Source organism: Gadus chalcogrammus, chromosome 2, assembly GCF_026213295.1.
Source record: "Gadus chalcogrammus isolate NIFS_2021 chromosome 2, NIFS_Gcha_1.0, whole genome shotgun sequence".
NCBI lineage: Eukaryota > Metazoa > Chordata > Actinopteri > Gadiformes > Gadidae > Gadus > Gadus chalcogrammus.
The window spans coordinates 5,330,250-5,356,968 of record NC_079413.1 but is presented as its reverse complement, the minus strand read 5'-3'; the positions used below and the strand labels follow the sequence as shown (position 1 = coordinate 5,356,968).

The following is a 26,719-nucleotide window of genomic DNA, read 5'->3' as shown; positions in this document are numbered from 1 at the left end:
TCAGGGGGGAAAATGCCTTGAAAAAATGTAGTAGTGCGTTCAGGATAAGGACTAATGTAGCATATGTCAGCCTAGGCCTAATCAATTGTGTTTTAATATCTTTAGCATTCATATTATTGCAGTCTAATCTTTTCATAGGCTATTCTGTTGATGGCCTTGATGGGGAGATATTTTAACGCTTTTTAACCCCATTTTCCTGCGTCGCCCCCTCCTACGGAGCCCATTTCAGCACCGTGTCAGTAGACGGTTACAATCCTACGAACGTCGTGAGTGCAGTGAACGCGCGTTCGAAGCGCTCCAAAGAAATTTACGATGGCTTGCAAGATCCATCGTGAGAATGATCGTACGAGCATCGTTATCGGGAAACGGAGCCCTGATGCCCATGATCCTCTGTTGGTGCTTACATTGATAGATAGATTTTGGCTCTTATTATGAATATTCATGACATGCAAACATCTCGCCTCTGCTAGGCTAACAGCACTGTCCGTAACACACGCACGCACAAACACAGGACAGGAACACACACACACGGCCACGGCGGAGAGGTCATCTCTCTTATGACGTCACAATGAGCTGCATGACGTTGGATTTTTTTTTTAAGAATCTTTTCTTTTAAATTGAATCCAAAATCATACGTAATATGTCTCATATTGGAAACTTTGGTTGGCTTTTATTTTGAAAATCCACATCAGAATGTTCCGAAACTTATTATGTGTCCCCATGGGGTCTTGAACTATAACCCTGATGTGAAATGAGCCTGAAATAACAGGGCATTTTCTTTTAAATTTAATCCAAAATCATATGTTATGTCTCATATTGGAAACTTTGGTTGGCTTTTATTTTGAAACTCCACTTCAGAATGTTCTGAAACTTCTTGTCTGACCCCATGGGGTCTTGAACTATAACCCTGATGTGAAATGAGCCTGAAATAACAGGGCATTTTCTTTTAAATTGAATCCAAAATCATACGTAATATGTCTCATATTGGAAACTTTGGTTGGCTTTTATTTTGAAAATACACATCAGAATGTTCCGAAACTTATTATGTGTCCCCATGGGGTCTTGAACTATAACCCTGATGTGAAACTCCACATCAGAATGTTCTGAAAGTTCTTGGGTGACCCCATGGGGTCGTGAACTATAACCATGAAGTGAAATGAGCCTGGAATAACAGGGCATTTTCTTTTAAATTGAATCCAAATTCATATTTAATATGTCTCATATTGGAAACTTTGGTTGGCTTTTATTTTGAAACTCCACAACAGAATGTTCTGAAACTTATTGCGTGACCCTATGGGGTCGTGAACTATAACCGTGAAATGAGGGGCAATAACAGGAAATAACAGGGCATTGTCTTTTAAATTGAATCCAAAATCATATGTAATATGTCTCAGATTGGAATGTTTGGTGGGCTTTTATTTTGAAAGTAAATACCACAACGGCCGTACACTTCCTTTGATAGTATTTGCTTTTATTAGCTGTGTTCGAAATCGTTCCCTATCATGGATGTAGTGCACTAAATAGGGTGCACGCCATTTTGTAGGGTGTTCGAATCCTCCGTGGTCCAATATATTGGAGTTAAATTAGGGTACATACGATATTCCCTACATGTCTGGATGGCCGAGCGGTCTAAGGCGCTGCGTTCAGGTCGCAGTCTCCCCTGGAGGCGTGGGTTCGAATCCCACTTCAGACATTCTTTCTTGAATGATTCAGCAACAAAAGAAAACCACGGAAGAGGCAGTGAATGAAGTATTGATTAGACAGCGATTTATTAGACACCTAATAAACCGTTGGGACACGCAAGACCGGTAACAATAGCAACGCTGGTAAACAAACCCGCGAAGCCCAATCCAGGGGCCTGTACTACGAAGCTCGATTAGAGGGTTAGCGAGGTATGTTGAGCTGAAAGCCTGGGTTAGCTGTACCATGAAAGTCAATCTCTTTAAGCGTCGCTGTATCATCATGGTGACTTACGCTCGCAACCACACATAAAACAGTCAGACACCATTACAACCTTCAAGTCACAACTCAAAACTCACCTGTTCAAACTCGCACACAACGTCTAACTGATCACTGTTTTGATTTTTTTTTTTTCTTTGTTTTGTCTTGTTTTTGTTTAATTTATTTCTTATTGCTTATGTTTATTTATTTATCTATTTATTTTTTTCCACAATGTCTTGTTTTTTAAAAAATGTATGATGACTATATGCTATGTAAGGTGATCTTGAAAGGCGCCTCTAAATTAAATGTATTATTATTATTATTATTAACCAAACCTGGTAGGGAGCAGCTCTTCAGCGAGTCTACCCGGAGATCGGCTGCTTATATCGGCGTGCGCAGCTTCCTACCCCCTCCTCCGATAATGGCGTCACCATTTGTGGGTGTTCGCATGGACCTCGGCGCACTTATCGCACAGGCGTCTCTTCGGAGACAGAGGGTTTTTCGGGACAGAACCGATCCGTTGGCATTGTCTGATTATATTCTTTAGGAGAGATACAGATTCGGCATTTATTTAAGGCATTTATTTAATGGTCAAGATATCATTAACCCCCCCCACAACTCAGCGCAAGCCTGGCACGGTCCAACCCCCCCCCCCCCCCCCCCCCCCCCCCCTCAACAACTCAAAACTTGGGTGCACCATAAATACGTGCTGGTGCACCCAAATTAAAAATTTAGGCGCACCAGTGCACCCAAGGAAAAAGTTAGTCTGGAGCCCTATCTTTATCTATAATTAAAAAACGCTGCTCCTCAATCCCCAGGGGGTGCTGCATCACCCCTAGCACCCTACCTATGACCTGAACACACGACTCCCCCCCCCCCCCCCCGGTCTCGGGTGCTTGTGTCAGGTTAGTTATTCAGTAACTTATTGGACAGTGGAAGTAGAAGGATTTTCTGTGCCCAGACCGCGGGGACGGACCAACACCAACACATAGGCGACATGATGCGTTTCCTCCGAGTGATCCAAAAGTGGATTTCTTGGAGGTGTGTGTTTCCGCTGGCAGCCCTTTCTCTGGGCATGGTCGTTGTTTACGGTTGGAAGCCCACCCTCAGCGCCTTTTTCAGGTATGTTTGGTTTGTTCATGTTGCGTTTTTTCTTGTTTTAGAGAAAGTCATACAACATGCTATATTCCGATGCAAATCATTCAGAACCGATCCAATCCTGAACATAAGTTCGAGTGGGTGCTTGAGCCTGTCACGTCAACAGCTGAATGACTGTCGGTTAGCAAGCCAACTGTTGACCCTAGCTTTTATTTATTCACCACTATGAAAGATAATAATCGTGTCTGGGAAAGGCCTGCGTTGCCGTTAACAATCGATATCTGATACAATGGATCGATGTGCATGAATTCGTGAAGAGCTGACTGTTCTGCTTTATTGTGTACACACACACACACGCACACGCACACACACACACACGCGCGTTTTGTGTGCGACCGAATTATTAACAAAGACTTTCCTTGTCAAAGCTAATATTTTTTGCGGAAGAACACGCAACGCCCAACTATATGCTCAATGAGCATAGGTGGGCGTGTGCTTGTGCATGTTCTCCTTCCGCAAAAAATGAGCATTACTCACACACACACTCACACACACACACACACACACGCACACACCGTGGCCCAAAACCATGTCCTATGGTTCTTTTTGCATTGTACTGAATCAACTTATTATTTAATGATTTGTTATTTTATGAAAATGTCAGTCGAGGGTGTGTAGCATAACAACAATAATATGAAAGTAATCATAGGTAATCATCACAATATTTATAATAGTTCTTTATTAATGTTATTATATACAGTTTATTACGAAAATGTATCATTGATTGTAATGTATGTTCCTTTGTGATAAATCATTTCAAACTTGGTTGTGAAGCTGTTTCTGTGTGTCAGTCATCAGAGTGTCATCCCGACCGGCCAGGTACAGCTCCTGTATGAAGATGATACGAGCATCATACCAGCTAACCAACAGTCGGTTAGTCCATGGCAGTTTGTGTTACCACCTTGATCATGTTCACCTAGGTCAAATGTATCAAACCTAAACTACACCAAGAAACTCGATGTAAACAAACACTGCACCAAGCAGGTCCCAGATTTGCAATGATCAGAGTGTTTGAGAGCTAAGATGGTGTCTCCGTTTACAGGATGAATCTGCGTGTTCTCTTCCGAACACCGTGAGGAAGCTGCACGGGTTCCCCCAGATACGCTTTAACTTCTCCACGCCCGTCTTCCAGTGGGCAGGGAGCTTCACAGAGAAAGCCTATCAGAGACTGAGGCTCCTTGCACCACCATATGGATGGATGGGGATACCCCCGGCCTGTAAGAACTATAGGGATGCCCTACCATTGTTCCACTTCCTCCTGCTCTGATCTCCTTTATTCATCATTCATTGTTTATTCATCTCTGCTTTTCTTCTTCCTCTGATTTAATCTTCATCATGCTATTCCAAATTTCTCCTCTGATATCCTCTCCATCCTCTTCCTCCTAAACTATGATGTTCTCATTTTATTCTCTTCCTCTTCCGCCTCTGCTCGTATTTTTGGGGAAGACGTCTCTCTGCTCAAAGACAACATACTCATGTCCTGTCCGGATGATCTAGTGGTAAGGGTGTTTGCTCCCAGTCATAAGTCACTGGGGTCAAGCCCCGTGTCTGTAGTCTACCTGTAGACATCCTAGAGCAAGATTCCCAAACCACTTCCTGCTCTTTAGTGACTCCTGAAACTAATAGTACTTCTACTACTAAATAACTAAATTACTAAGTAGTAAAGGAGCTCCTAACCAGGTAGCCATGATCAAACCAGGGGCCAGGAAAAGGGAGTCATTGCTACTGATGCATTCTGATTAACAGTTAAACCTCATGTTTCTTTTTCTTCTTCAGTGGTTCGCTCCACCCTGGGGCTCCTCAGCAGCCCCACCAGCGGCCATCTTGTGGAGCGGCGGTCACCCGACCAGTGCTTGAGATGTGCAGTGGTCGGTAACGGCGGGATCCTGCGTGGTTCGGGTCAGGGGCGGGACATCGATGACCACGACCTAGTCTTCAGGTGAGACCACGACCTAGTCTTCAGGTGAGACCACGACCTAGTCTTCAGGTGAGACCACAACCTAGTCTTCAGGTGAGACCAAGACCTAGTCTTCAGGTGAGACCACGACCTAGTCTTCAGGTGAGACCACGACCTAGTCTTCAGGTGAGACCACGACCTAGTCTTCAGGTGAGACCAAGACCTAGTCTTCAGGTGAGACCACGACCTAGTCTTCAGGTGAGACCACGACCTAGTCTTCAGGTGAGACCACAACCTAGTCTTCAGGTGAGACCACAACCTACTCTTCAGGTGAGACCAGGACCTAGTCTTCAGGTGAGACCACAACCTACTCTTCAGGTGAGACCACGACCTAGCCTTCAGGTGAGACCACAACCTACTCTTCAGGTGAGACCACAACCTACTCTTCAGGTGAGACCAGGACCTAGTCTTCAGGTGAGACCACAACCTACTCTTCAGGTGAGACCAAGACCTACTCTTCAGGTGACACCAGGACCTAGTCTTCAGGTGAGACCACGACCTAGTCTTCAGGTGAGACCACGACCTAGTCTTCAGGTGAGACCAGGACCTAGTCTTCAGGTGAGACCACGACCTAGTCTTCAGGTGAGACCACGACCTAGTCTTCAGGTGAGACCACGACCTAGTCTTCAGGTGAGACCACGACCTAGTCTTCAGGTGAGACCACGACCTAGTCTTCAGGTGAGACCACGACCTAGTCTTCAGGTGAGACCACGACCTAGTCCCCAGGGGAGTGATCCTGAGAGCAGTGGAGCTTTCCCACTGACGCCTCCGAGGTGAAGTGGAAACTACCCTCCATAACGGTAATAACAGGATGGTTCAGGGGGATGTAGCTTGCTTTACGTATCTAACTGAAAATTAAGCCTTTCAATAACCTAACTTTCGGATTTGTGCAGAGAAGAAAGATGCAGATATGGAGTTGCTGGGAATTGGGTCCCTGGCAGCTATATTCGAAAGGGCTGCCAAATACCAGCTAAATAATCTTCAAACTAGTGGCAAACAGGTTTTATGAGTCTTGATGATTACAAAAGAGGTTTCAGGTTGGTAATATGAGATGTCAGAACAATTGAGACTCGTCAGCCCTGCTTATTTTGTAAACACCACAAAAACTAAAGAGCATGGTAAATTCAGTCAGGATTCTCCCCTTTGTCTTCAAGATAGGTTGAAAAATAACAGCTTTCCATCTCCTCATTCCTTTCTTTATTACCCGAAAAATAAACCGAGATTCCACCATGAACTCGTTCAGAAAGGTGGCTTCTAAAGTCTGCGGGGAACTGGTTGTTAATGGCCAAGCTTTGGGACAGGTCAAAAGTGTTGACACCGTTGCTTTGCCCCTATTCCACAAATCAGCCGTGATGTTGGTGCATATCCCTATAGATCTGATCAGCACCAGGATCATGGCTTCGGTCTCAATCTTGTAAGCCAGCCTCTATGATCAGTCCAAGGCCCTGGAGATGGAGAGAAACGGCGACTCTCAGCTATAGGAGAGGAAGGCAGACCTTCTATGTTCAACCTGATTTGTTTGACCAGCTCTGTCTGATGTTGCCTTAGTGTAGAGAGCGGTGACGCAGAGGTGGATTAATAGGCAGATATCCTAAACTCTCCTCCATCCTCACTGCTGGGTCCTTTCTTCCTTCAGGGGTCCTTAAACCCACGTAGCTTAAAAAAGCCAAACAGAGTCGAACTATAAATCAGGCATCATCACAACCTCTACATCTGCACATAAACATTAAAATCAGGCTGGCAGGGACATGTTTGGCTTGTTACAAGATCTCCATGCGTCGAACGCAGAGTTAGCATTGCATGTCGTGGCAGAACAGTGAACTACTTGGCATGCACAGCCCGCAGGCTAGCTTTGGAACCCATTCACCAAGTACGCCTATGCTACGGATAACATCAGAGAAGAGTACCTTTACCCCCGTGGGGGATTTCCTTCTCTTAGGCCCCTGGATACTTAAAACTAAATGTATGTTGCCCTGTTCACATAGGCTGTCCAACTGCTGTTGAACCATCCATTCCTTTGATAGATTGTACAACAGGGACTACAAGTTCTGCCAAAAGGGAGGACCTGCCACTCGGAACTTGGGTTTAGTAACAGTTTCAGTTTGTGCCAAATGAAACTTGGGAGGGCATTGTCTGATGCCAACAGGTGTACCTGGTGGAACATTACCTGTATATCACCACTGACGGCTTAAGTGTGTTTGAAGGCAAAGGACATCAATTTGGCACTAGCGTAACCTTGCCTCTTCTTGTTGTAATGACTTTTTCTCAGTTTAAAAATTAATCATTTTTTTTTGATAAGCAGGGCTTAATTGTCTCTGTTTTTCCGACATCTCCTCTTGCTAGCCTGAACCCCCTTTTGTAATCATCAAGAGTCATTTGACCTGTTGACCACTACATTGAAGATTATTTAGCGGGTATTTGTCAACGGTTAAAAATAAATAAATAAATAGCTACGATGGTCCAGAAGCAATAACTCACAGCCCCACCATATCTGCATCCTTCATAAGACCCCAGCCTACATTCATGCCAAGATCTGATGCTTCTATTTTCAGCTTAGCTTCCAGTCTAAGATATTAAATGCCATTTAGTAACCACAACTCAGTACTTGCAGATCAAAGAGAAAGGCAAATGGGGGGAAGAGGTGAATATTTGTTTTGCATAGTAGTACTGGAATAAAAGTATCAAAGTCTCAAGTCTCAGGTACAAATACCCTGGAAATTGAGTAAAGTCTCAAGTCGAAGGGAACCACCAGCGTGCGTGTCGCTCTACGTGTGTGTTCAGGGTGAACGGTGCCGTGATCCAGGGGTTCGAGCGCGATGTGGGGACCAAGACGTCCTTCTATGGCTTCACCGTCAACACCATGAAACACTCCCTGGTGCTGTACCACAGTGACGGCTTCACCAGAGTCCCTCAAGGCCCGGTAAACCATGTTACCCCCTCTGACATGTCCCCCTAGAAGACTGTACTCCCGGAGATCCAAAGTTACGCTCATCATATGTTGTGTTTGTCATCCTGCTGTCTTTTTGGGGCCTCAGGACACGCGTTACATCTTCATCCCGTCGAATATCCGGGACTACGTGATGATGGCGTCGGCCATTCGGCGAGAATATGTCCCCACAGGTGTGGACTTCAGGGACAGGTGAGTTTTAACACGTACCATTTGATTAAGGAACTACAATTTTCTGGTTTATAGTATGCCTTCATTTTATTAAAGGACTACAACTTCCTGCTTTATAATGGTTCCATTTTAATTAAAGAATGTCATCTTCCTGGTTTGTAGTTGGCCTAAGGTTTTATGAAACTTCCTGGTTTATTTTTAGCCATCCCACATTATCTTTAAATAACTACCACTGCCGGGTTTATAATGGGCCTACAATTCAAACCCACATGTTGAGCATACGCAAAGGTTATTTATTGCGACTTCCGTCTTGCAGTTCTGATAACGGACACTAGGTGGCGACATATCTTCCCTTCAGTTCAGAGTAGCAGCTGTTGCGTTTGTGGCTGTAGAGAAATGCCACGAAATGTCATTTGTTTTACATTGATCAACGTTTTGATCAGGAAACAAGTGTATGTTATTTTTATCTTAATGAAATATTTCACAATATCGTATCTGTTTTATGTCTGCTCTGTGTCTATATACTGTGTATGTCATGGTCGTGTCCTTGGGCTCTGGAAGACCCAAGACATATTTCGGCAACAGTTCCCGAGAACACTTCAGGATGCTGCACCCTGATTTTATATCCTACCTAACTGAACAGTGAGCGCACGCACCTATTCTTATTGAAAGTGTATAATGTACATTTATCTCCAGACCTATAATGGTAGTGTGTGTGTGTGTGTGTGTGTGTGTGTGTGTGTGTGTGTGTGTGTGTGTGTGTGTGTGTGTGTGTGTGTGTGTGTGTGTGTGTGTGTGTGTGTGTGTGTATAAATACATACATACGTACGTATCAATGTGTGTGTGTGTGTTGCAGAACACATTTTATGTAAGATAGTGAAACATGACATAGATTGGCAGTTCATTGGTCAGGTCAAATGACTCAGGTCACATGACTTTGTGTGTTTCGTAGCTTCCTGAAGTCTCATCAGCTGACCAATAGCAAGATGCGACACCTGTACATGCCCAGCACTGGAGCTCTTATGCTATTTGCTGCCCTGCACACCTGTGACCAGGTGAACACACACACACACACACACACACACACACACACACACACACACACACACACACACACACACACACACACACACACACACACACACACTGATGTTCCCACTGGTGTCTGGGCAGGTGTCTGCGTATGGCTTCATCACAACGAACTACGCAGCGTTCTCCGACCACTACTACGACAGCGTCATGACCCCGCTGCGTTTCTATGCCAACCACGACCTCCGTATGGAGGGCTTGCTGTGGGAGTTGCTACACCATCAGAAGATCATCCAACTCTACACCAGGGAACACTGACACACAGACACACAGTGTGCTAAACTGCAGCCTCAACCATCAACCATCCGAAGAAAGTGTGTGTGCTGTGAGTGTGTGAGTGAGTGAGAGACAGAAGAAAGTCAAGCACAGTGATAAGAGTCAAACTGATTCTCCTTTAAAGAAAGCAGAAGTTCCAAAAATCCGGGATATAGCAAAGACTATCTTGTCATTATTTCACTGATTAATGATTTTTTATTTTTTTTAATTATGTATGTTCTATCTAACATGTAATTGCCTGCCGATTAAATGTGTGTCAGCATTGAGGTTTTTTTAAGTCTCTTATCTGAGTGCTGGGTCAACACCGCGACAAGCATGTAATGAAGAGCCGTGGTCGAGAGCGAATTGCGGAATTGTGTGTGGAGCGTTTAGAAGTCGCTTTGATGAAAGCGACCCGTCCCTACCTGCGCAGGTGCAGAGAGGGGTCCCTTCTCTTGGGACGTGAACACAATAGCGACCTCAACTTCACGTGGAAGTTTCCCTTTCATTCCCGCCGACCTTTTGTACGCTGGCTCAGACTTTTATGTATTTTGTCCACCGCTGCCAGAAATGACACACACAACAACGCGAGACGGCTTCTTTGATTCAGCGTTGTACCGTATTCGCGTACACGCACCGACGCACGCACGCACGCGTTTCTTTCAGAAACTCGACCTGCCTCCAACATATCGAGGAGGTGAAAGTGTTTCAGATGCGCCACGGGTCTGTGCGTTTGTGTGACATAAAATACTTTATGATAAAGAAACGAACATGCCAACTCAACATACCCCCCCCCATGTTTGGGACGAGGAGTGAGCCGGCGGGGCGGTGCAGTGGAGGGAGGAGGTGCAGCAGTAGTGGGAGGGACGACCAGACCTTGTGTGGAGTGTGTGGGATCTAGTAGTGACGGCGAGGTGGAATATCGTCCTGAATGTTAACGGGAATGCTAATAACCAACGCAACGCGGTATGCAGTCTAACCTTACCGCCTGCCAGACCTTCCGCACACACGAAGTTAAGGACGTTGTTTTTTTATGCCAGGAGGAAAACAAGGAATACTCCTCGTCGAGTTGGTGACTATCATCCCAGCAGAACTTAACCAGAGTTCCCGGACGGGAACAGGAAAATGCCAATCACTCTGTTCTGGACCAGTTGAGACTAGGCCGACCCCAGAAAGTAAGTATGATCTAAATTACAGTTATTTAAAGGTGTACAAGACACCGCTTCTTCTCACTTGTTGTGAGTAAGTTTAGTGCAAAGGTCGTCCCGGGAAAGGAAAGTCGTCTCGTGGCTTCCAGGCGACACCGTCACCTTATGGTTGATCATGAACCTTCACTCTCCACCTCTCCTCCACCGCAAGAAACCTCCACCAGTTGGGAGTCCTTGGAGGCTTTTCCACTCGAATAAAACAGAACGGGAACTTCTTGTCGTAGTCTTTTCCCTCGCAGACGGTCTTTCTGTGCGTTGCGGTCTTCCCAAAACGACTACATCAACATTTAAGTAACCTACCGGCTAATTCGTTTTTATCTAATAGCCTACGCTTAAGCTTACTACACAGTCACAGGCTGCGTCACTCGGTGCCCACAGGGGGGTTAAAACGTATCCTCAAAACGTCTCCGCGATCAAAGTTGTTCTCTTGTTGTGTTGCCTAAATCAGGTCGTGTGTGTGTGTGTGTGTGTGTGTGTGTGTGTGTGTGTGTGTGTGTGTGTGTGTGTGTGTGTGTGTGTGTGTGTGTGTGTGTGTGTGTGTGTGTGTGTGTGTGTGTGTGTGTGTGTGTGTGTGTGTGTGTGTGTGTGTGTGTGTCACTCTCAGAGGAGTCTAACGGGAGGCCGGTGATCGGGGATGACAGCCCGCATCACACTGCTCTGTTTCCGGGTGTGTTGGTTATGTAACCCGGCGGGTTGTTTTCAACAAGAAAACCGCGCAGAGTAGAGAATGGGGACGCACGCCACCCGATTCCCCACTCAACCTCAAACGATGCGTGTGTGTTCATGTTAACACCGTGGCCCCCGCAGTAAAACTGAATTTATATGCATCACAAAAAGCGCCATAGCCTACTATCCTCTCAAAAAAGGGGCTTCTTGGTTGCATCAGAAACTGAAACACTATGAGGTGTACAGCCACGACTAAGGGCAATCATGAGCGAATTAAACTGAGCCCTGACAGAAATGACACACACACGGCACATTCAGCAAGGTATCAAAGACGACATTCATTTTAGTCAGTGCTCTTGTTTTTCTGTTAAAGATGACATGTCAAGCTCGGCTGAGGTTGAGATGGGTCAGTGTTGTGGAACACTTTAACTACGCCGGTCTGGCCTGGATGTCAAAACGTGCAGAGAAGAAATATTTGCGTCGGCCCCCTAAGGGCCCCACCGTATACAACGTCAGGTCACGTGGTAGTGCAGGACCACTCGCGATCGGGATCCTCCAGCATCCTATTGGTCCAGAGATCTAAAGTAGGAACCAGGACGAGATCTGAATGTGGCTTTAAAAACAACCCCGAGGGCTAACCCGTTACATTTCGTACTCAGTGGTTTGTGTGTGCGCATGTTTGTGTCACACGCACACATAAAATCATGCACTCACATTCATGGCTTTGAGTATGCATGTGATCCTGCGTGCGTTTTTGTGTATGCATGTGTAAGTGTGCATGCAGGAATTTGTGAATGCATGTATTGTTAGTGTGGGTCTTTAGTGTGTGTGTGTGTGTGTGTGTGTGTGTGCATGAGCTGTCTATTCATGTGTGTGTGAGTGTGCGTTTGTGTGTGTGTGTCATTTCTTCTTGTGGTCAGCAGGCTTCCATTCTCCCTCTCTATCACTCTCTCCGTTCACTCCATCCCTCTCTCTTCTGGTTCTCAGGTTTGGTTGGACCGGCTCCGAGACTTCTGCCTTCCCAGGGGGCCCCCCGACCACAGACCACCCCCACACCTCCCTCGACGGCCCCTCTACAGTAGCTCTTCTTGCTTCCCTGACACCATCCACCCCCCTTTTCCCCGTCTCTGGAAATAACATCTCCGTCAAGCACTGAGGAGAAAGGAAGACAGTGCGACAGGAAACTAAGCTCTCAAAAACACGTTAACCATTTCCCTGGCTGGCGTCGGGGATCGAACCAGGACCTACCCAGCGGCCAGACGTGTTCTCTCCCTGGAGGGCAAAGAGGAGGGTGGGAGGGCAGTGGGCGTTGGGGTCCCCATGGGCACCAGGATGTGGCTCTGAGAGCTGTACCCCCCTGTAGCCTCTATTTGGGGCGTGTCTGGATGAGAAGCTTGCTCCAGAGCGCTGCAGCATCATGGGAAAGGAGCAGGACCTTCTCCAGGCGGTGAAGAGCGGAGACCTGACCTCCACGCAGAAGTTGCTAGCCAAGCTCAAAGCTAACCGTAACAGTAAGTACCCCGCTAGCTGACTACTCGGCCTGCTTGTCAATACGTTAGAGTTGAGCCGCTCGGCTCCTGGCTAACGCAGATCTCACTGCACCTACTTACGATATCATATGATGGCAGATCAGGACGTTAACCAGATTCTGGTTCTGATGGGGTGCTGAAATGTGTTTGTTAATGTCCCGTGCTGTTGGTTCTACCAGCCCAACAGCCCTGAACAGACAAAGAAAATCTCCATTCTGTATCTAACTGCCGCTGGGCAAGGCAGCAACACAGGTCAACGATTAGGAGAGTGAGCATTTTCCAATTGCGTGCCTGGCTGAGTGTGCGTGTGCGTGCTTGCGTTAGAAATTCCCAACTAAATGACTTTTTAAAATTTGTCAAAGATATAGGTACATCTCAAATGGGAGGTCGTATTCATTTGTCATGTATATTAGTTTGCTGGTGGTTGTCAATGTTCTCTCTTTCAGCATACTCTCTCCCTCCCTCTCTCCCTATTCAATTCAAATCAAAGGGTCTTTATTGGCATGGGAAAGATACTCTCTCATATATATATATTCCGGTTTGGTTAATTATTTGCTGTGGTTAAGGTAAGGGTAGCGCAGGGAAAGCAATGCATCTTGGGAGGTGCAGATGAGGGTGGAGTTGACCAGATTTCAATCATGCAGCATTGGTGTGATTGACATCTGGTCAACCCCAACCTCACCCACAAGTCCTCAAGTATCCTTTGACCCCTATCTCCTACCAACAAACGGCCCCTCAACAGATAGGATGGCACCCTGCACTCAAAGAGGTCCTTTGGGCCAGTGTGACGGGCGCCACAGCTGTTGTTTACGCTGGCTAAACCAACCTGTGTGACCATTGTAACAGTAGAGATGGTAACAGCGGGATGTTAGGGTCAACAGCCAGAGGGCTGACCTTTGACTTGACAGATCTGTGGAGGATCCAAGGTTCTTGCATCCATCACGTCATTTGAAGAGTTTCCCCGAGTGATGATGGAAGATCTACGTTATAGGATATAGACCTAGGGTATGACTTTAACATTTGTGGAGGATAAGGAAGGATAAGGACTCTGCCACCACTGGGAGGTCCTTGATTGTTTTTTCAGATTTCTTTTTTTCTATTTTGCCGGAGAATGTCTTTGACGCACCGTGCTTGCGGTCTGGTTTATTTTAGAGCAGCAAGTGCTAGGCTGAGGTGGTCCATTAGCTACGTCACTAGGGGTTCTAATTGAATCCGCCAAATTTTCTCGGTAGAGACTTTACGGCTGGACTACGGCAGGTTGCAGATTTGAAGTTTCCGCCATCTGTAATATTCCTAAAGTATATCATTATACGTTCAAGGGAAAGTCGTATTAGTATAATAGGATGATTTTAAGTTTTCCAACTGGTAAAACCTTCACTCTTTCGCCTTTTTAGCGTTGGCAGAATCAGCCCATATTATCATTTCTTCATTGCTTTTATCAAAGCTGTTAGGGTTTCAGCTCAACTTGGGCCTATGAATGTGCTTTCCATTTAAAATCCTCCAGCTTCACAGCAGTTTGGTTCTGCAAGATTTCAGTTGGGCTGTGATAAAGTATGTAGAACACATTACACTTAATACCACAAAACATACCACAATACACAACCCACAATATTTTCCGCGGCATATTTTATCCATAATATCCCACAATATATAACACGAAACAAACAATATACAACAATAAATATATACCATACCATATTTAACACATTATACACCACAATATATAAGGCCTAATACACACCAAGCTGCATACCACAAAGATAAAACTCACAATTTATCTCACAACACATTAAACCCACCACATATACCACCACACAACATGTTAATACTCCATTAACACACCGCATAAAACCACAGCATGCCTAACAGACCATAAACATGACATAATATATTATGCCATGACTATATACAACACCATATAACAGGTAATATAGGACCATCTTTAGTGCGTCAACACTCGTCCTACAGGCTGTTGTGATGTTGGTTGATGAGTTGAGGGCCCATTCTCGGGGCCTCATCAAGCTGTCATCCCCTGGATGATGGGTAGGGCCCCCCGCCTACACACACACAGAATCAGACCTCTCCTGGCTTCCACATTTTGTCCAGGTACCGCCCACTTTGTTAGCCCCCGCCCATGTGTTTGTCAAAGCCACTTTCTACTCACGGGTGACGGTTCTAACTCCGCCCCCTAAACTAGAGTTCCCCCTAGCATCCTCTGTTGCTTTCTCTGCATTGTGTTGGTGAAGTCAAGTCAACTTTATTAGCATAGCCCTAAATCACACTTACAGTCCCAAAGGGCTTCACATGCACGCATTATACGACCCAACCCCCTTACCCTAAGCCCAGTGAAGGACTCGAAGGAAGGACGCTCTCCAACATAGCGGGAAGCAACCCTAAAGAGGAACACAGAAGAGGGACCCTCCTTACAGGAACATTAGGAGGGTGATAGATGCTGAACGAGCAGATTTATTATGGTTAAAAAAACTATTACTCCAGACAAAACCACAACATATTGCTAACAATACATGGCACATGTTGGTATTGGTTAAATCACCTTGTGGTCATATGAATACACCGTGGCGTACCAAAACACTAGCTAGCAGTTAGCGGGCTAGCACTAAACTTTCTCCCACGGGCCGATGGAAGTAACCCAGTCATCTGGAAGGGACTTGACACATCGAGGCATGGAACCGGAACACGTTATGATCTTTACACCCACCCACTCCCAGTGAACACACTGAAGGGTTCCTGGAAACGGTGTGTGAAGTAGGCTGCAGTCGGTGCAACGGAGGAGTGAATAAACTGTATGAAGCAGACTAACACACTCTGCGTCCTGCGTCGAAGCGCAACTCGTTCGTCAGCCTCTCCCGCTAACTACTGTGTCTGTAGCAAGAGGCTGAAAAAAAAACTTGACTTGGGATTACAGCTGGCCTCTTCTTATAATGCAGCATGCACACCCCAGACCCACAGACTAACCCGTGACACAACCCTCGCGCATTGAGAATTCACTCAATGCCTTTCACTGCCGCTAGAGCGACGCTACCGTTGCTATAAGTTACGTCACGTACAAGAAAGACAGTTCTAATCCATTTTAAAACCGATTTGCTGCATAGTCTCCCAACACATGAATGAGCTGGAGGTGTCAACCAGGCGTCCCCTCTCCCCTCTCTTTCTCCTCTCTCTCTCTCTCTCTCTCCCCCCCTCTGGTTCCCAGGGTGGTGCGAAAAGTTTTAGCCGGGTCGCTACATTCTGGCCTGACTGCAGTGTACCTGCCAGTCAGTCCTGCTGTTTGACTGCTAAATGTTTAATTAGTTCACTAAACGGAAGGGGTCACTTAGCCTTAGCGGGGGTCAGTCATATGTTGACGGAGAAGGGAGGGAGGAAGTGGAAGAGGAAGAACAGTAGTCCTTCTGTGTGAAGGGGCCCCGGGACTCATGGTGGTTTGGGATGTTTCTGGTGTTTTCTTTCCAAGGCTGAAGTTGACGTCGGAGGATAGGGAAGGAAGTTGAAGATGGTTATCCTGGGCCCGTAGCGTTTGGAGAAGGACCCTCGCTGTCGTGACCTTTGACCTCCACTCTCCATGTTGAGTTAGAGCTTTGGGTGGGCTGACCCTAACTCCGCTGAAGGACTTTTAACTTGATCCAGGGCAAGGCATTAAAACTGCCAGATTTAGAGTTTAATTCCCTGTCAAGCTCAAATGATACAAGGCCTTAACACTGCCGGGGTAAGGGGTACGACTCCCTGTCTAGCCCAACTGGTAGAGCAAGGCTTTAACCCTGCCTGGGTTAGGTTTAATTTCCACTGGTTGTACAAGGGATTAACAGTGCCTGAGTAAGGGGTTTGATTCCCACTGGTCAAGCAAGTAATGAACACTGCCAGGGTTAGGGTTTGATTCCCCACCATTTTAAGAACATGCACTCAGACTATCGTAAGAGTTGCATTAAATGCATCGTAAAAATGTCAGATATTTCATATTCATTATGAAGCCAGAGATGCAGCGGTTAATTAGGGCATGAAAACAGGCATATGGTTTCTTAATGAAGTCTCACGTCTGTTGTTTTGAAGTTTGGAAGAATTACAATAATCTTCTGAAACAGGCAGACCTCCAACACTGCTTGTTATAGAAGAATATTCAAATGTATCCAGACTGCTGAGCTGCATTCCCTCTGGACGCCTTGAAAGAGGTGTGTGTGTGTGTGTGTGTGTGTGTGTGTGTGTGTGTGTGTGTGTGTGTGTGTGTGTGTGTGTGTGTGTGTGTGTGTGTGTGTGTGTGTGTGTGTGTGTGTGTGTGTGTGTGTGTGTGTGTGTGTGTGTGTGTGTTATATCTATGTGTCTTATATAACAGTACAGGTCTCGCTGCATGACTGGTCAACCACTATGAGCGACTTCATTCGCTGTCCACCCTGAAGACATGACTTCCATCCGATGACCACACACAAACACACACACCTCCCCCCTTGGGTCTAATAAAAACTGTCTCTAAATAAATAGCTGCCATTGCTGCTTACGTTTTTCTTCCTTTGCCCAAAGACATTTAAAATGATAGAATATATACAGTGAATGCAATCTGATCTTCTTCATTTCTCATACTGTGGAGATATGGAGAGAGAGTTGGAGACGTCGTTACGGCTGCTTCGGCTTGTTTCAGAGAAAGAGCGAGACATAAAGGGAGAGCGAGACATAAAGGGAGAGCGAGAGTGAGAGATGAAGGGAGAGAGAGAGCGAGAGACTGGACATTTCAGAATGAAACTCAGCTTAAGGTTGTGCAGAACTGTCACATGACAAACCTGACGTATGACTCACAGCTGCCGACCGCCGACCGTGTGGACATGGTCCCCCCCCTCCCCCATCTCCCCGCTCCCCCCCCCCTCCTGGCCGGGAGCCAGCCATTGTCCCGGGACTGAATGGCGAGTGTCGGGGGGGGGGGGGGGGGGTGATGATGTCATTGCTGTGGAATGACTGAGCCTACAATGATACCTTGGATCTCCCCCCCCCCCCCTGGACAGGAATCTGACACCCCCCTCCTTCACCCCATCACCCCACCTTCCATCTGGGATCAGAGCGTGTCTAACTACACTGTTCCTCTGCTGGGCTTCTGGCCGTGGTGGTGAACTCGGCGGGTCTTGGGCATGGAGCCAGCCCCCTCCCCCCCCCCCCCCCCATGCTCTTCTAACGACTTCAAACTGAATTTTTGCAAAAAGGCCTAAATAAAGTAACTGTTTGGTCCCTGTGCTTGGATGAGAGCGGGAGACTGGGCTGCAGATATGGTGTTCAAAGAGACTGTGTGCCCCTCTGCCTGTCTGTATGTCAAATGGACATATCGCGGAGCGACACCACTCTGTGATTCTCAGTGATGTGTAGAGGACTTAAAAGTTCTGGTACAGGAAAAACAGGAAGTGAGAGAGTAATGAGTTTGTAAGGAAATGTCCGTTAAAGCCTATGGATGGGAGCGAGGGGGGGGGGGGGGGGGAGATAGCATCGGTTTGTATGAACAATAAGTGTAGAGTGCCAACCTCCCTCAACGCTCTTAAAAAGCTAGACAATGTCGGCGCTTGTTGCATTTTTTTATTTATATATTTTTCGGTTTGGTTCAGCCAGAATGCATGCTGGGAAAACAAGGGCATCATTAGCATCCTGCGGTCACAGACACGGGCCAGCTCTACAGGACCCCCGCCGCCGGCCGGTCCTTATTGGTCAGTTGGGCGGGGAAACCTTCTACAATCTTTAGGGGAACCATGACGACAACTCCATGGAGATGCATTCTAAACACACCCAAAGATTCTAGAAGGCTTACCCAACCGACTTTCCAATATGGCCGCTAGGGGAACCCTGTCTATCTGCTCATAGACCCTGCCTGTCTGTCTCTGTCTGTCTGATTGGTTAATGTGACTCAAAGCCTTTCAGCTCAGTCAACAGAGTTCTTGCTCTGTCTCTTTATCTCTGTCTCTCGTGTGTGTGTGTGTGTGTGTGTGTGTGTGTGTGTGTGTGTGTGTGTGTGTGTGTGTGTGTGTGTGTCTTGACTCCCACTCCTCTGGTAAATGGCAACACCAACACTCGCTACCAAAACACACCACCAAACTTACTACCAAACTTACCACCCAACACACCTTCAAACACACTCATCACACCATTAGACAAACACACTAAAGACTTAAAGATTACGGAAGAGATGAAAGATTATTTAGTGTAGTCATGCAGTTGTGGTGAATCATTACATGTTCTGCATAACTCACTTAAAACTGAAGACCCCCACTCCCTTCAGTACACGGTCTAGCTAGAGAGGGCATTCACACGGCGGATGAAAGCGGTGGTAGAGTGTGTTTTGTATGCTGGTGTCTGTTTCGTACTGGTAGGTTTACTGGTGTTGGTGGTGTACGGTGGGCTGTGTTGATAGCTGTCATGCGTTGGCAGCAGTCCAACCAGGCCCTCCACCAGACGTCATTTACATACCTGGCACAGTGTGGTGTCAGCTGTCTGTCGAGGCGGCTGGGGTGGGGGGTGGGGGGTGGGGGGGGTAAGCTGTAACCATATCTCTCTTACATCTGCCAACTAGCACAGTGCCCCCCTCCATCTCTCCATCCATGCCCACCATCTCTCCCACCCTCTGCCCCTGCCTCCCTCCCCCCTTCCCCCATCCCTGCCCCCCTCCCCCCCTCCATCATCCCCCTGTAACGCGTCCGCCACCTCTTTCTTCCCCCAGCCCTCCATCCTCCCATCCCCCCCCCCCCCCCCCCCCCCACTCCTCTTCCTCCTTCCGCCGCCCTCTCGGTGAGGTGGAGGACGGACCTCCGCCCCTCCATCCTTCCAGCCCAGGAAGCGTCTGGTCTGGGGATGAAAGGCCACGTCCAGCCCCTCTGTCAGGTCCATTAGTCTCTGGAAGTCCCCCCTACTTCCCCCTCTGCGGGGACCTCTTCCAGGGCCCATTGTCGGCCTGTAGGGGACATGCGTTGTTAAGTAGATGGCGTTGATGACAATGACTGTACTGTGTTTCTAGAGCGGGGTATTTTGTGTGCGTACTCATGATGTTGATGATCTGTGTGCTGATAATTTGCCTGTGTGATCGTAACTGTGTCCGCTCAGTTTTTGCATTGTTTCATGTTGCTGTCTTTATTTGGGTTGTAGGCGGGGTAACCGGTCACGATGAATCAGTATTTTGTGTAAAATTGTTTGTAGCTGGTGTGGCATTAACACGGGCAGGGTAAGGGGTCGCCCATGCTAAGAATGTATGCACTCATACACACAATATTCTATAAGACTCTGTATTTCCCATAAAATATCTTGTGTTCGTATACATTTGTTTGCAATTCCACTTTTGTGACTGTCTGAGATCAATTCCCACTGAGGCGGGTATGGAGAGGACAGTTCTTTCTCGGTGAACCTCAACTTTCTGCTCCGTGGCGAATCCTCTGATTCCGGCTGTGTTCTCGTGAGTCACAAGCTGGTCCCGCAAACCTAGAAGTGTTGTTTTACTTATCAACACTTCTTCGATTTCCCTCTGGGGTTCAGAGTGTTTCGGGCCGATTTGAATATCCTAGTTTTATGAGATGCAATGAAATCTTATTTTTAAATGCACGCCTGCGATGGCTTCGAGACTTAACCATGACAAACTGTCTTGAATAAAACTGAGGTCATGGGACTGAAACGGGCTTGACACTTATAGCTCTCAGTCCTAGGGTTTCACCCCAGCGATGGGCTAGCAAAAGCTCCCCAACCTGGAGTGTCCCTCCCAGTATCCCCCCTCCAGGGCGTCTGGCCTGGGAGATAACGGAGACGCTCAGGCCCCCCCGGCGGGGAGCCAAGGACTGTGGGGGGCGGGGGGACGGGTGAAGGGATTATCCCGGGATACGGAGCAGAGGGCCCGGGGCCACCACCTTAGAGTAGGCGTTAGCAGCATCTCTGTCTGTTGTCTCGGGCTAAACATGGATTTAACTAGCTCGGGCCAAGTCTTGAAAAGGGAAAGCACGGTGCCACACAGCCACCAGATGAATGGGTTCATGAAACACCGTCCAAACTCCAGCTGGCTTTTGGCCAGGCTTTGTTTGGGAAATTGTCTTTCTGTCGCTTTTTCTTTGTGTGAAATATTTAATGTGAGGAAGTAAAAGAAATAAACACACAAATGTAATGTGTTGCACTTGGGAGTGGATAGCGGACATCTTGTGGATGCAGATGTTTGGGGGTTATGGTACTTATTTTTTTGGGGCTTGCGGTTCAAGACAAAAATAAGATGTGGTTGAGGAAATTACGGCCGTTTCAGTTTTTTTTTTAAGTCTTAGGCTCGGCTGTGTGCTCGTAGTTCCCTCCTCTTGTTTTCATTTCATTGAGCACAAAAGAGCGGGTCACGGATAATTCCTGAATCAACTGTCCTTCGGAGAAGGAGGTCTGCGTCCTCGTCAACCTCAGTCAAACAGACTCCTGTTTGGAGAGACAACAACGCCACCTCCGCCGCTCTCTAACCTGTGTCCCGGACATGACCTGTGTTCTTCTGCGCTTCCTCTTGTCTTGCCCTCCCCACTAATCAGGCAGCTATGGCAACGCGGCTCTCTTCCTGGCGGCGCGTCATTTAAACATGAAACAGCTGGAATTGGGTCGCGTCCCCCTGGCTGCCAAACACACGCTGGGCTACAGATCCTGCGAACGGGTTCCTCTCCCCGGTTCTCCTGCCTCTCGTTAGTTTCCTAACTTCCGCATTTTGAGAATTTATCTCTCTTCTTAAGTTGTTTTTAAGAAGTTGTTTTCTGGTAGCAAAATGATAGGGAGTGTATGTATTAGATTAAGCCCATGATGTTTGGGATTAGATTAGAGAGATGGCTAATTTGGGTATTTGATTAGAGATGGTTATGTTGAGTTATTAGATAAGAAAGGGTCAAAGTTCAGGGGGTAGGATGACTTCAGGAAGGTTTGGGATAAGGATCTTTTGGAAAGCCATTTATCATGGGACATCGCTGAGCAGCCGACAATGGGTACTTAACTCACTAGCATGTGTATCACTCTGGGTACAGTATTGTTTCATATACATTTCAGAAGTGACTCATGTTAAGGTTCTGCCCCCCATTAAGATCAGAAGTGATCACTACACTACTAGTCCTAGTAGTAGTGAACTACCGCTAATCAATTTGCGGGCGACGCAGCATCCGGGATATTTATATTATGGGTAGATATTTATCGGGTTAAGCCATGTGTGTGTACATTGTGTATTGTGTTACAGAATTTGGTGTCGCAAGAATTTTCAGAATCCAAAAAAGGGGAGCCAATAAAAGGTTGCGAGCCACGGTTGGCGCATCTCTTGGTCGGTGAGAACGTCCGTTTGTATGAGTGTGGCTGCTCCTCCCGAGGAGAACTGGGAAACGATACGACACGCCCCGCCGTCTCACCAGGGGTCTTCCGTGTCCGCGGGGGGAGAAGATCTTCACGGCCTTTGAAGGCTTTTTATTTGAAAGAAAGAACCCTGAGAGAATGCATTTAGTTCAGGCTTGTCGAGCTCCACTGAACTCCCATTTCAAGGCTCATAAATTAGCATTAAGCGCTCAGACAGGTTGTGTCCGCGTCCCGGGCTTCAGAGCCGTTAACTGGACCCCTTTAGCCTCCGTGATGTGACAGCTCTGACAGGCGTCAAAGGGAAAGCCCAGTCCAGGGAGCGATAGCCTGTTAGCCAGAGGGCTTGGGACCGTGTCATGCACGGGTGAGCTTGTTATGCCCTGCCTCGTGCACGACAAACGCTGGACAACAGCACAGAGTGCTGCACCTCAGGCGTCCTGACTCCTACTGCTAAGAGGCTAGGCTAGGCTACACCATGCTAGGCCAAGCTGCTTCCATCACAATACCTTGGTGTATTTTAGATGGTTCTAAATCGATGGACGTTGCAATACATTGTAGTCTTTTCTAACTTTTACTTTGAACAAGAGAGTTTTAATCTCTTGGACTTGGTCAGTCTTTACTTTAATCTGACAGCAGTTAGTACATTTAAGATAATACACTTTTGTGCTCTCGTTGAATAATAATGCAGTATTGTAGCATTGACTGCACTATCCTTAAGCCCTCACTCTCATGAGTGTGGGAAAAGCCATGATGGAAACAGAATCTAATTTGGGATATCATGGTACATGAAGCGTGACACACAGTCACCGTTTAGTTAATAAAGAAACAAATAGACAACTGATAAGCTCGAGGTATCTCCTCCAAATCCATCTAGTAATGTGTTCCAGGTGACCCCGATACTGAGAAGATACTAGGAACATGCGACTTCCTAATCCCTCAAACTCCTTCATTCTGCCTATTGGAAGCGTTCTTTAAGAATCGTTGTTTGGCCAACTTCCGGTCGGGTTTTGCTGTTAGCACCCCCCTCCGTCCTCCCCCCGTCTCCACATGTTTTTCCACCGATCGAAGGCCACACTGATATAAGTGCAGGTCTTGCTTGTCTCCTGTCGTTTTCCTGGCAGTTTTCTTTTCTTTCTTTTCTTCAGACGTTTTTCTTGGGCTTGCCTCATTTGGTTTCGTAGGCCGTTCCTGGGGGCCCTTGAATCTGTAGCTCTGCCTGGTCCGCTGTTGCCAGTCAACGCTGAAATCCTGCCGCCTGCCTGTCAACATTTCTAACGTGAGCCCCACCAAAGAAGGTTTTCTGTCCCGTATTCTGATTCAGCAACTTTATTGTCAGACAATACAGTTTTCATACTAAATCTTGTTGGTAGCAACTTGAAGCGTAACATACCAACCCTAGGCAATAGCCTATAAATGTTTCAGAAACCAAACCTGACCAGGAACATCCACCCAACACAATCGACCATCAACACCAACCAGAAACATGTTTACCATGACAAACCAGATCTCTCTTTAACCCTCACTAGTAATTCTCTCCTGGTTCAACAGAGCTTAAATCGACTAAACTACAAAAAAAATAAACAAATGAACAACTGAACTAATATTGATGAAACTACTCTGGTTTGTGCCTGGGCCTGAAAGAGTGTCCTACATTTCTTTGTTTTTGTCCGTAACCTCCATAAAACATCCACCAGCTTTGCGTTCTGTTTAAACAGTCAACTGACCCCCCTGTGGTCCTGAAAACATATAATCACGAGGCAGTGGGAGGAGAGGGCGTTCATTTACTTTGGCCTGGACGCAACCTTTGGTCCTTCCTGAGAGACTACTGTCGTCCTTCCGGCGGAAACTCCCGGGTCTGTTTGACGCCAGGGCTTCTCTGGGTTTCTGAGGGCCGCTGAAGAACGGCTTGTGGATGTCTTTGTTCTCTGAGCATAACATTGAGTTCCCACCCTGTAGAAACATCGCCCTTATCAGCTGCGTCAGGGTGTTCTCGCCGCACAGTGTGTATGGCTTGCTTTGTTTTCGCGGTGGAATCACATTTTGTGCCGCGACCGAGGAGAGAGGGTTATGAACGCGCACCACACAATGTCCCGACCCCTCTCCTCGATCCAAATGTTGGATAAAAGACAGCCGATGCTTCCGGTTCATTCCAGTTTATTGCTCGAGGGCTTGTTATTGACCAGTCACGGCTGACATAGTGAGAGTAGACTCTAAAGCACGTCGCGTACGCACCGCTCTGGGCAGGCAACAGGCGCATATATCGACCTGCTGGGTCTAGTCCTGGTTTAAACTCCACGTTCTCCACACACCACCTGCTCTTGTGATCATGGTACCGAAGTCACGTTGGATGGTATGAGGCTGATAAGGGCCAATAAGAGAGAGGGTTAGAGTCTGGGAGTTAGGCCCAATCCCATTTCTACCCCTTACCCCTTCCCCTTACCCCTTCAAAATAAGGGGGAGGGGTAAGGGGTAGAAATGGGATTGGGCCTTAGAGTCTGTGTAGCCCCCAGTGGCTGTTGCTCTAAGTTCAACGCAGTTCTCAAACATAAAATTACACGTCTTGGTGACAGACGGTCCTCATCTCTTCTGTCCATCTCCATGAGGCCAGGTTCAGTCACAACCAATGAGGGGTTGATTGAGAAACTAAATCTGGGTTAACACAGGCAGACCAGGCTCCTGCGTGCGAGCGAACATCCCTGCCACATGCATGATGCACTCAACACGCACACCCGTCAAAATACACAGCATGCAAAGCCATCCACAAACACAGCATACCCAGCACACAAAATACCCAGGCACCACACACAGAGGCTCCACTTTCTCTCTATATGAGTTATGTACTCTCTCTCTCTCTGAGGATAACTAAGGAATGCACATCATGAGAGAGCAAGAGGCAGAGTGAGAGACGCATTGAGAGAGTGAGGGACATAGAGTGAGAGACGGTGAGAGAGAGTGAGGGACATAGAGTGAGAGACGGTGAGAGAGAGCGTGAGAGTGAGAGATGGTGAGAGACAGAGACGGAGAGGGAGAGAATGAGAGACACATTGAGAGAGTGAGGGACATGGAGTGAGAGACACTGAGAGATGGTGAGAGAGAGCGTGAGAGTGAGAGATGGTGAGAGACAGATGGAGAGAATGAGAGACACATTGAGAGTGTGAGGGACATGGAGTGAGAGCAGGAGAGTGAGAGACACAAAGTGAGAGAGGGACAGTGAGAGACCTCAGTGGGCATCGGGTTTCTCCTCCCTCTCCCTGCCCCCCCCCTGCAAAACAGCATGCGAGACGTTGTTGACATTCCTCAAACGCCATCGCAGCGTCAGGTTGCCTAGCGCCTCCGCGGCGTGAGGGGGAGGGGTTATCTGTCCTCGTACGTGTCTCCCGGCGGTCTTATCAATACGCTCCCATCCGCTGAAAAACACATCGACATGAGGGGTGCGGTGATGTGGGGGTGTCGGGTATGTGGAGGTGGATGGTGGATGGTGGGGGTGTTGGCAGGGAAGGAAACCAGCTGTTTAGGGAGAACATCTCTCGAACATTCCTACAGAGAGCGGGAACTGTGGAGCAGCCCTGTGATTGGTCGGTCTTCCCTGGAGGTCCCTACAGCCTGGCACCGACGGAGATAACCCAATTTAAAACATATCAAAATTTAACTGAATGTTGAAATCTCTCAATCTCACGCTGATTTCTAACAGTCATGTGAAAGCGAGCAAGCTTCACATATCGTTGATCGCTTTAAACACAACTTAAAGTGTCTATCAGAGTGTGAGTGACTTGGCCTATTATGACATCCTTTAGAAACCTGACTGTGAGAGATTAAGTCATTTTAGGACAGTGTGATCCTAGTGAACAAGTCACATGTACCCAACCACGTAGGCCATCAGCGTACGTGTGCTTCAGCCTGCTGACAGATCCTGTTGTATCTTGTGCCTGTTCTGTCCTCGTTTGATAGGCGTCGTGTCGGTTTACTATCCTCCGTTCATGGTGAGCAGGGTGGTGCAGTGGCATTGTGTTTGACCCCAAGATTACAGGTTCTGGGTTCGATACCCGGCCCACGCCCTATCTGTTTTCTTCCAAGAGCTACGATGTCCCTAACCCCTACCTGCCTCTACCTCTTCCATGAAGTGTATCAGAATTTCCTGCATATACTGCAGGACTAAAGCATCAAGTTGAATACATTAGTGGGAGGCCCCCCTGCTGGGACCATCTCCCTCCGCTCTCTGGGAAACAAGAGAAAGGAAGGGGCTCCCCTTCCTTTCTGAGAGATATGCACACACACACACACACACACACACACACACACACACACACACACACACACACACACACACACACACACACACACACACACACACACACACACACACACACACACACACACACACACACACACACACACACACACACACACACGCGCACACACACTCACTCTGAAGGTGATAGCGCGAACAGGAAGGTGGACTCACATGAGGACCCCCACCCCTTCC

The 26,719-nt window shown here is 47.3% G+C and overlaps 2 protein-coding genes and 1 non-coding gene across 7 annotated transcripts in view; all 3 read left to right on the top strand.

The window, feature by feature from the left end:
* The first annotated feature begins 1,610 nt into the window (after positions 1–1,610).
* On the top strand, positions 1,611–1,693 carry trnal-cag (transfer RNA leucine (anticodon CAG)). Its single transcript has one exon. It is a non-coding gene; the product is annotated as a tRNA-Leu (tRNA).
* Positions 1,694–2,845: 1,152 nt separating this feature from the next.
* On the top strand, positions 2,846–9,799 carry LOC130370879 (alpha-N-acetylgalactosaminide alpha-2,6-sialyltransferase 2-like). Its single transcript, XM_056576413.1, has 9 exons — positions 2,846–3,063; positions 3,891–3,972; positions 4,142–4,316; positions 4,876–5,038; positions 7,838–7,976; positions 8,092–8,195; positions 8,736–8,816; positions 9,127–9,229; positions 9,348–9,799. Exons 1-9 carry the CDS (start codon positions 2,939–2,941, stop codon positions 9,519–9,521), a joined length of 1,146 nt encoding a protein of 381 aa, XP_056432388.1. The 5' UTR covers positions 2,846–2,938; the 3' UTR covers positions 9,522–9,799.
* A 111-nt stretch (positions 9,800–9,910) lies between these two features.
* The window catches only part of LOC130370854 (caskin-2-like), a 46,739-nt gene continuing 29,930 nt past the window's right edge, over positions 9,911–26,719 (top strand). For all 5 annotated transcript variants that reach the window (XM_056576382.1, XM_056576374.1, XM_056576366.1 and 2 more), the window contains exons 1-2: positions 9,911–10,693; positions 12,380–12,903. In XM_056576382.1, the coding sequence (XP_056432357.1) occupies positions 12,810–12,903 (94 nt within the window). In that variant the 5' untranslated portion in view covers positions 9,911–10,693; positions 12,380–12,809. The remainder of the gene's footprint in view (positions 10,694–12,379; positions 12,904–26,719) is intronic.

Coding starts and splice junctions, on each gene's coding strand:
- LOC130370879 (XM_056576413.1), top strand. CDS start 2,939: ATGATGCGTTTCCTCCGAGTGATCCAAAAGTGGATTTCTTGGAGGTGT. Junction 8,817..9,126: donor ATATCCTACCTAACTGAACA/GTGAGCGCACGC, acceptor TGTGTTTCGTAG/CTTCCTGAAGTCTCATCAGC. Junction 9,230..9,347: donor CCCTGCACACCTGTGACCAG/GTGAACACACAC, acceptor GTGTCTGGGCAG/GTGTCTGCGTATGGCTTCAT.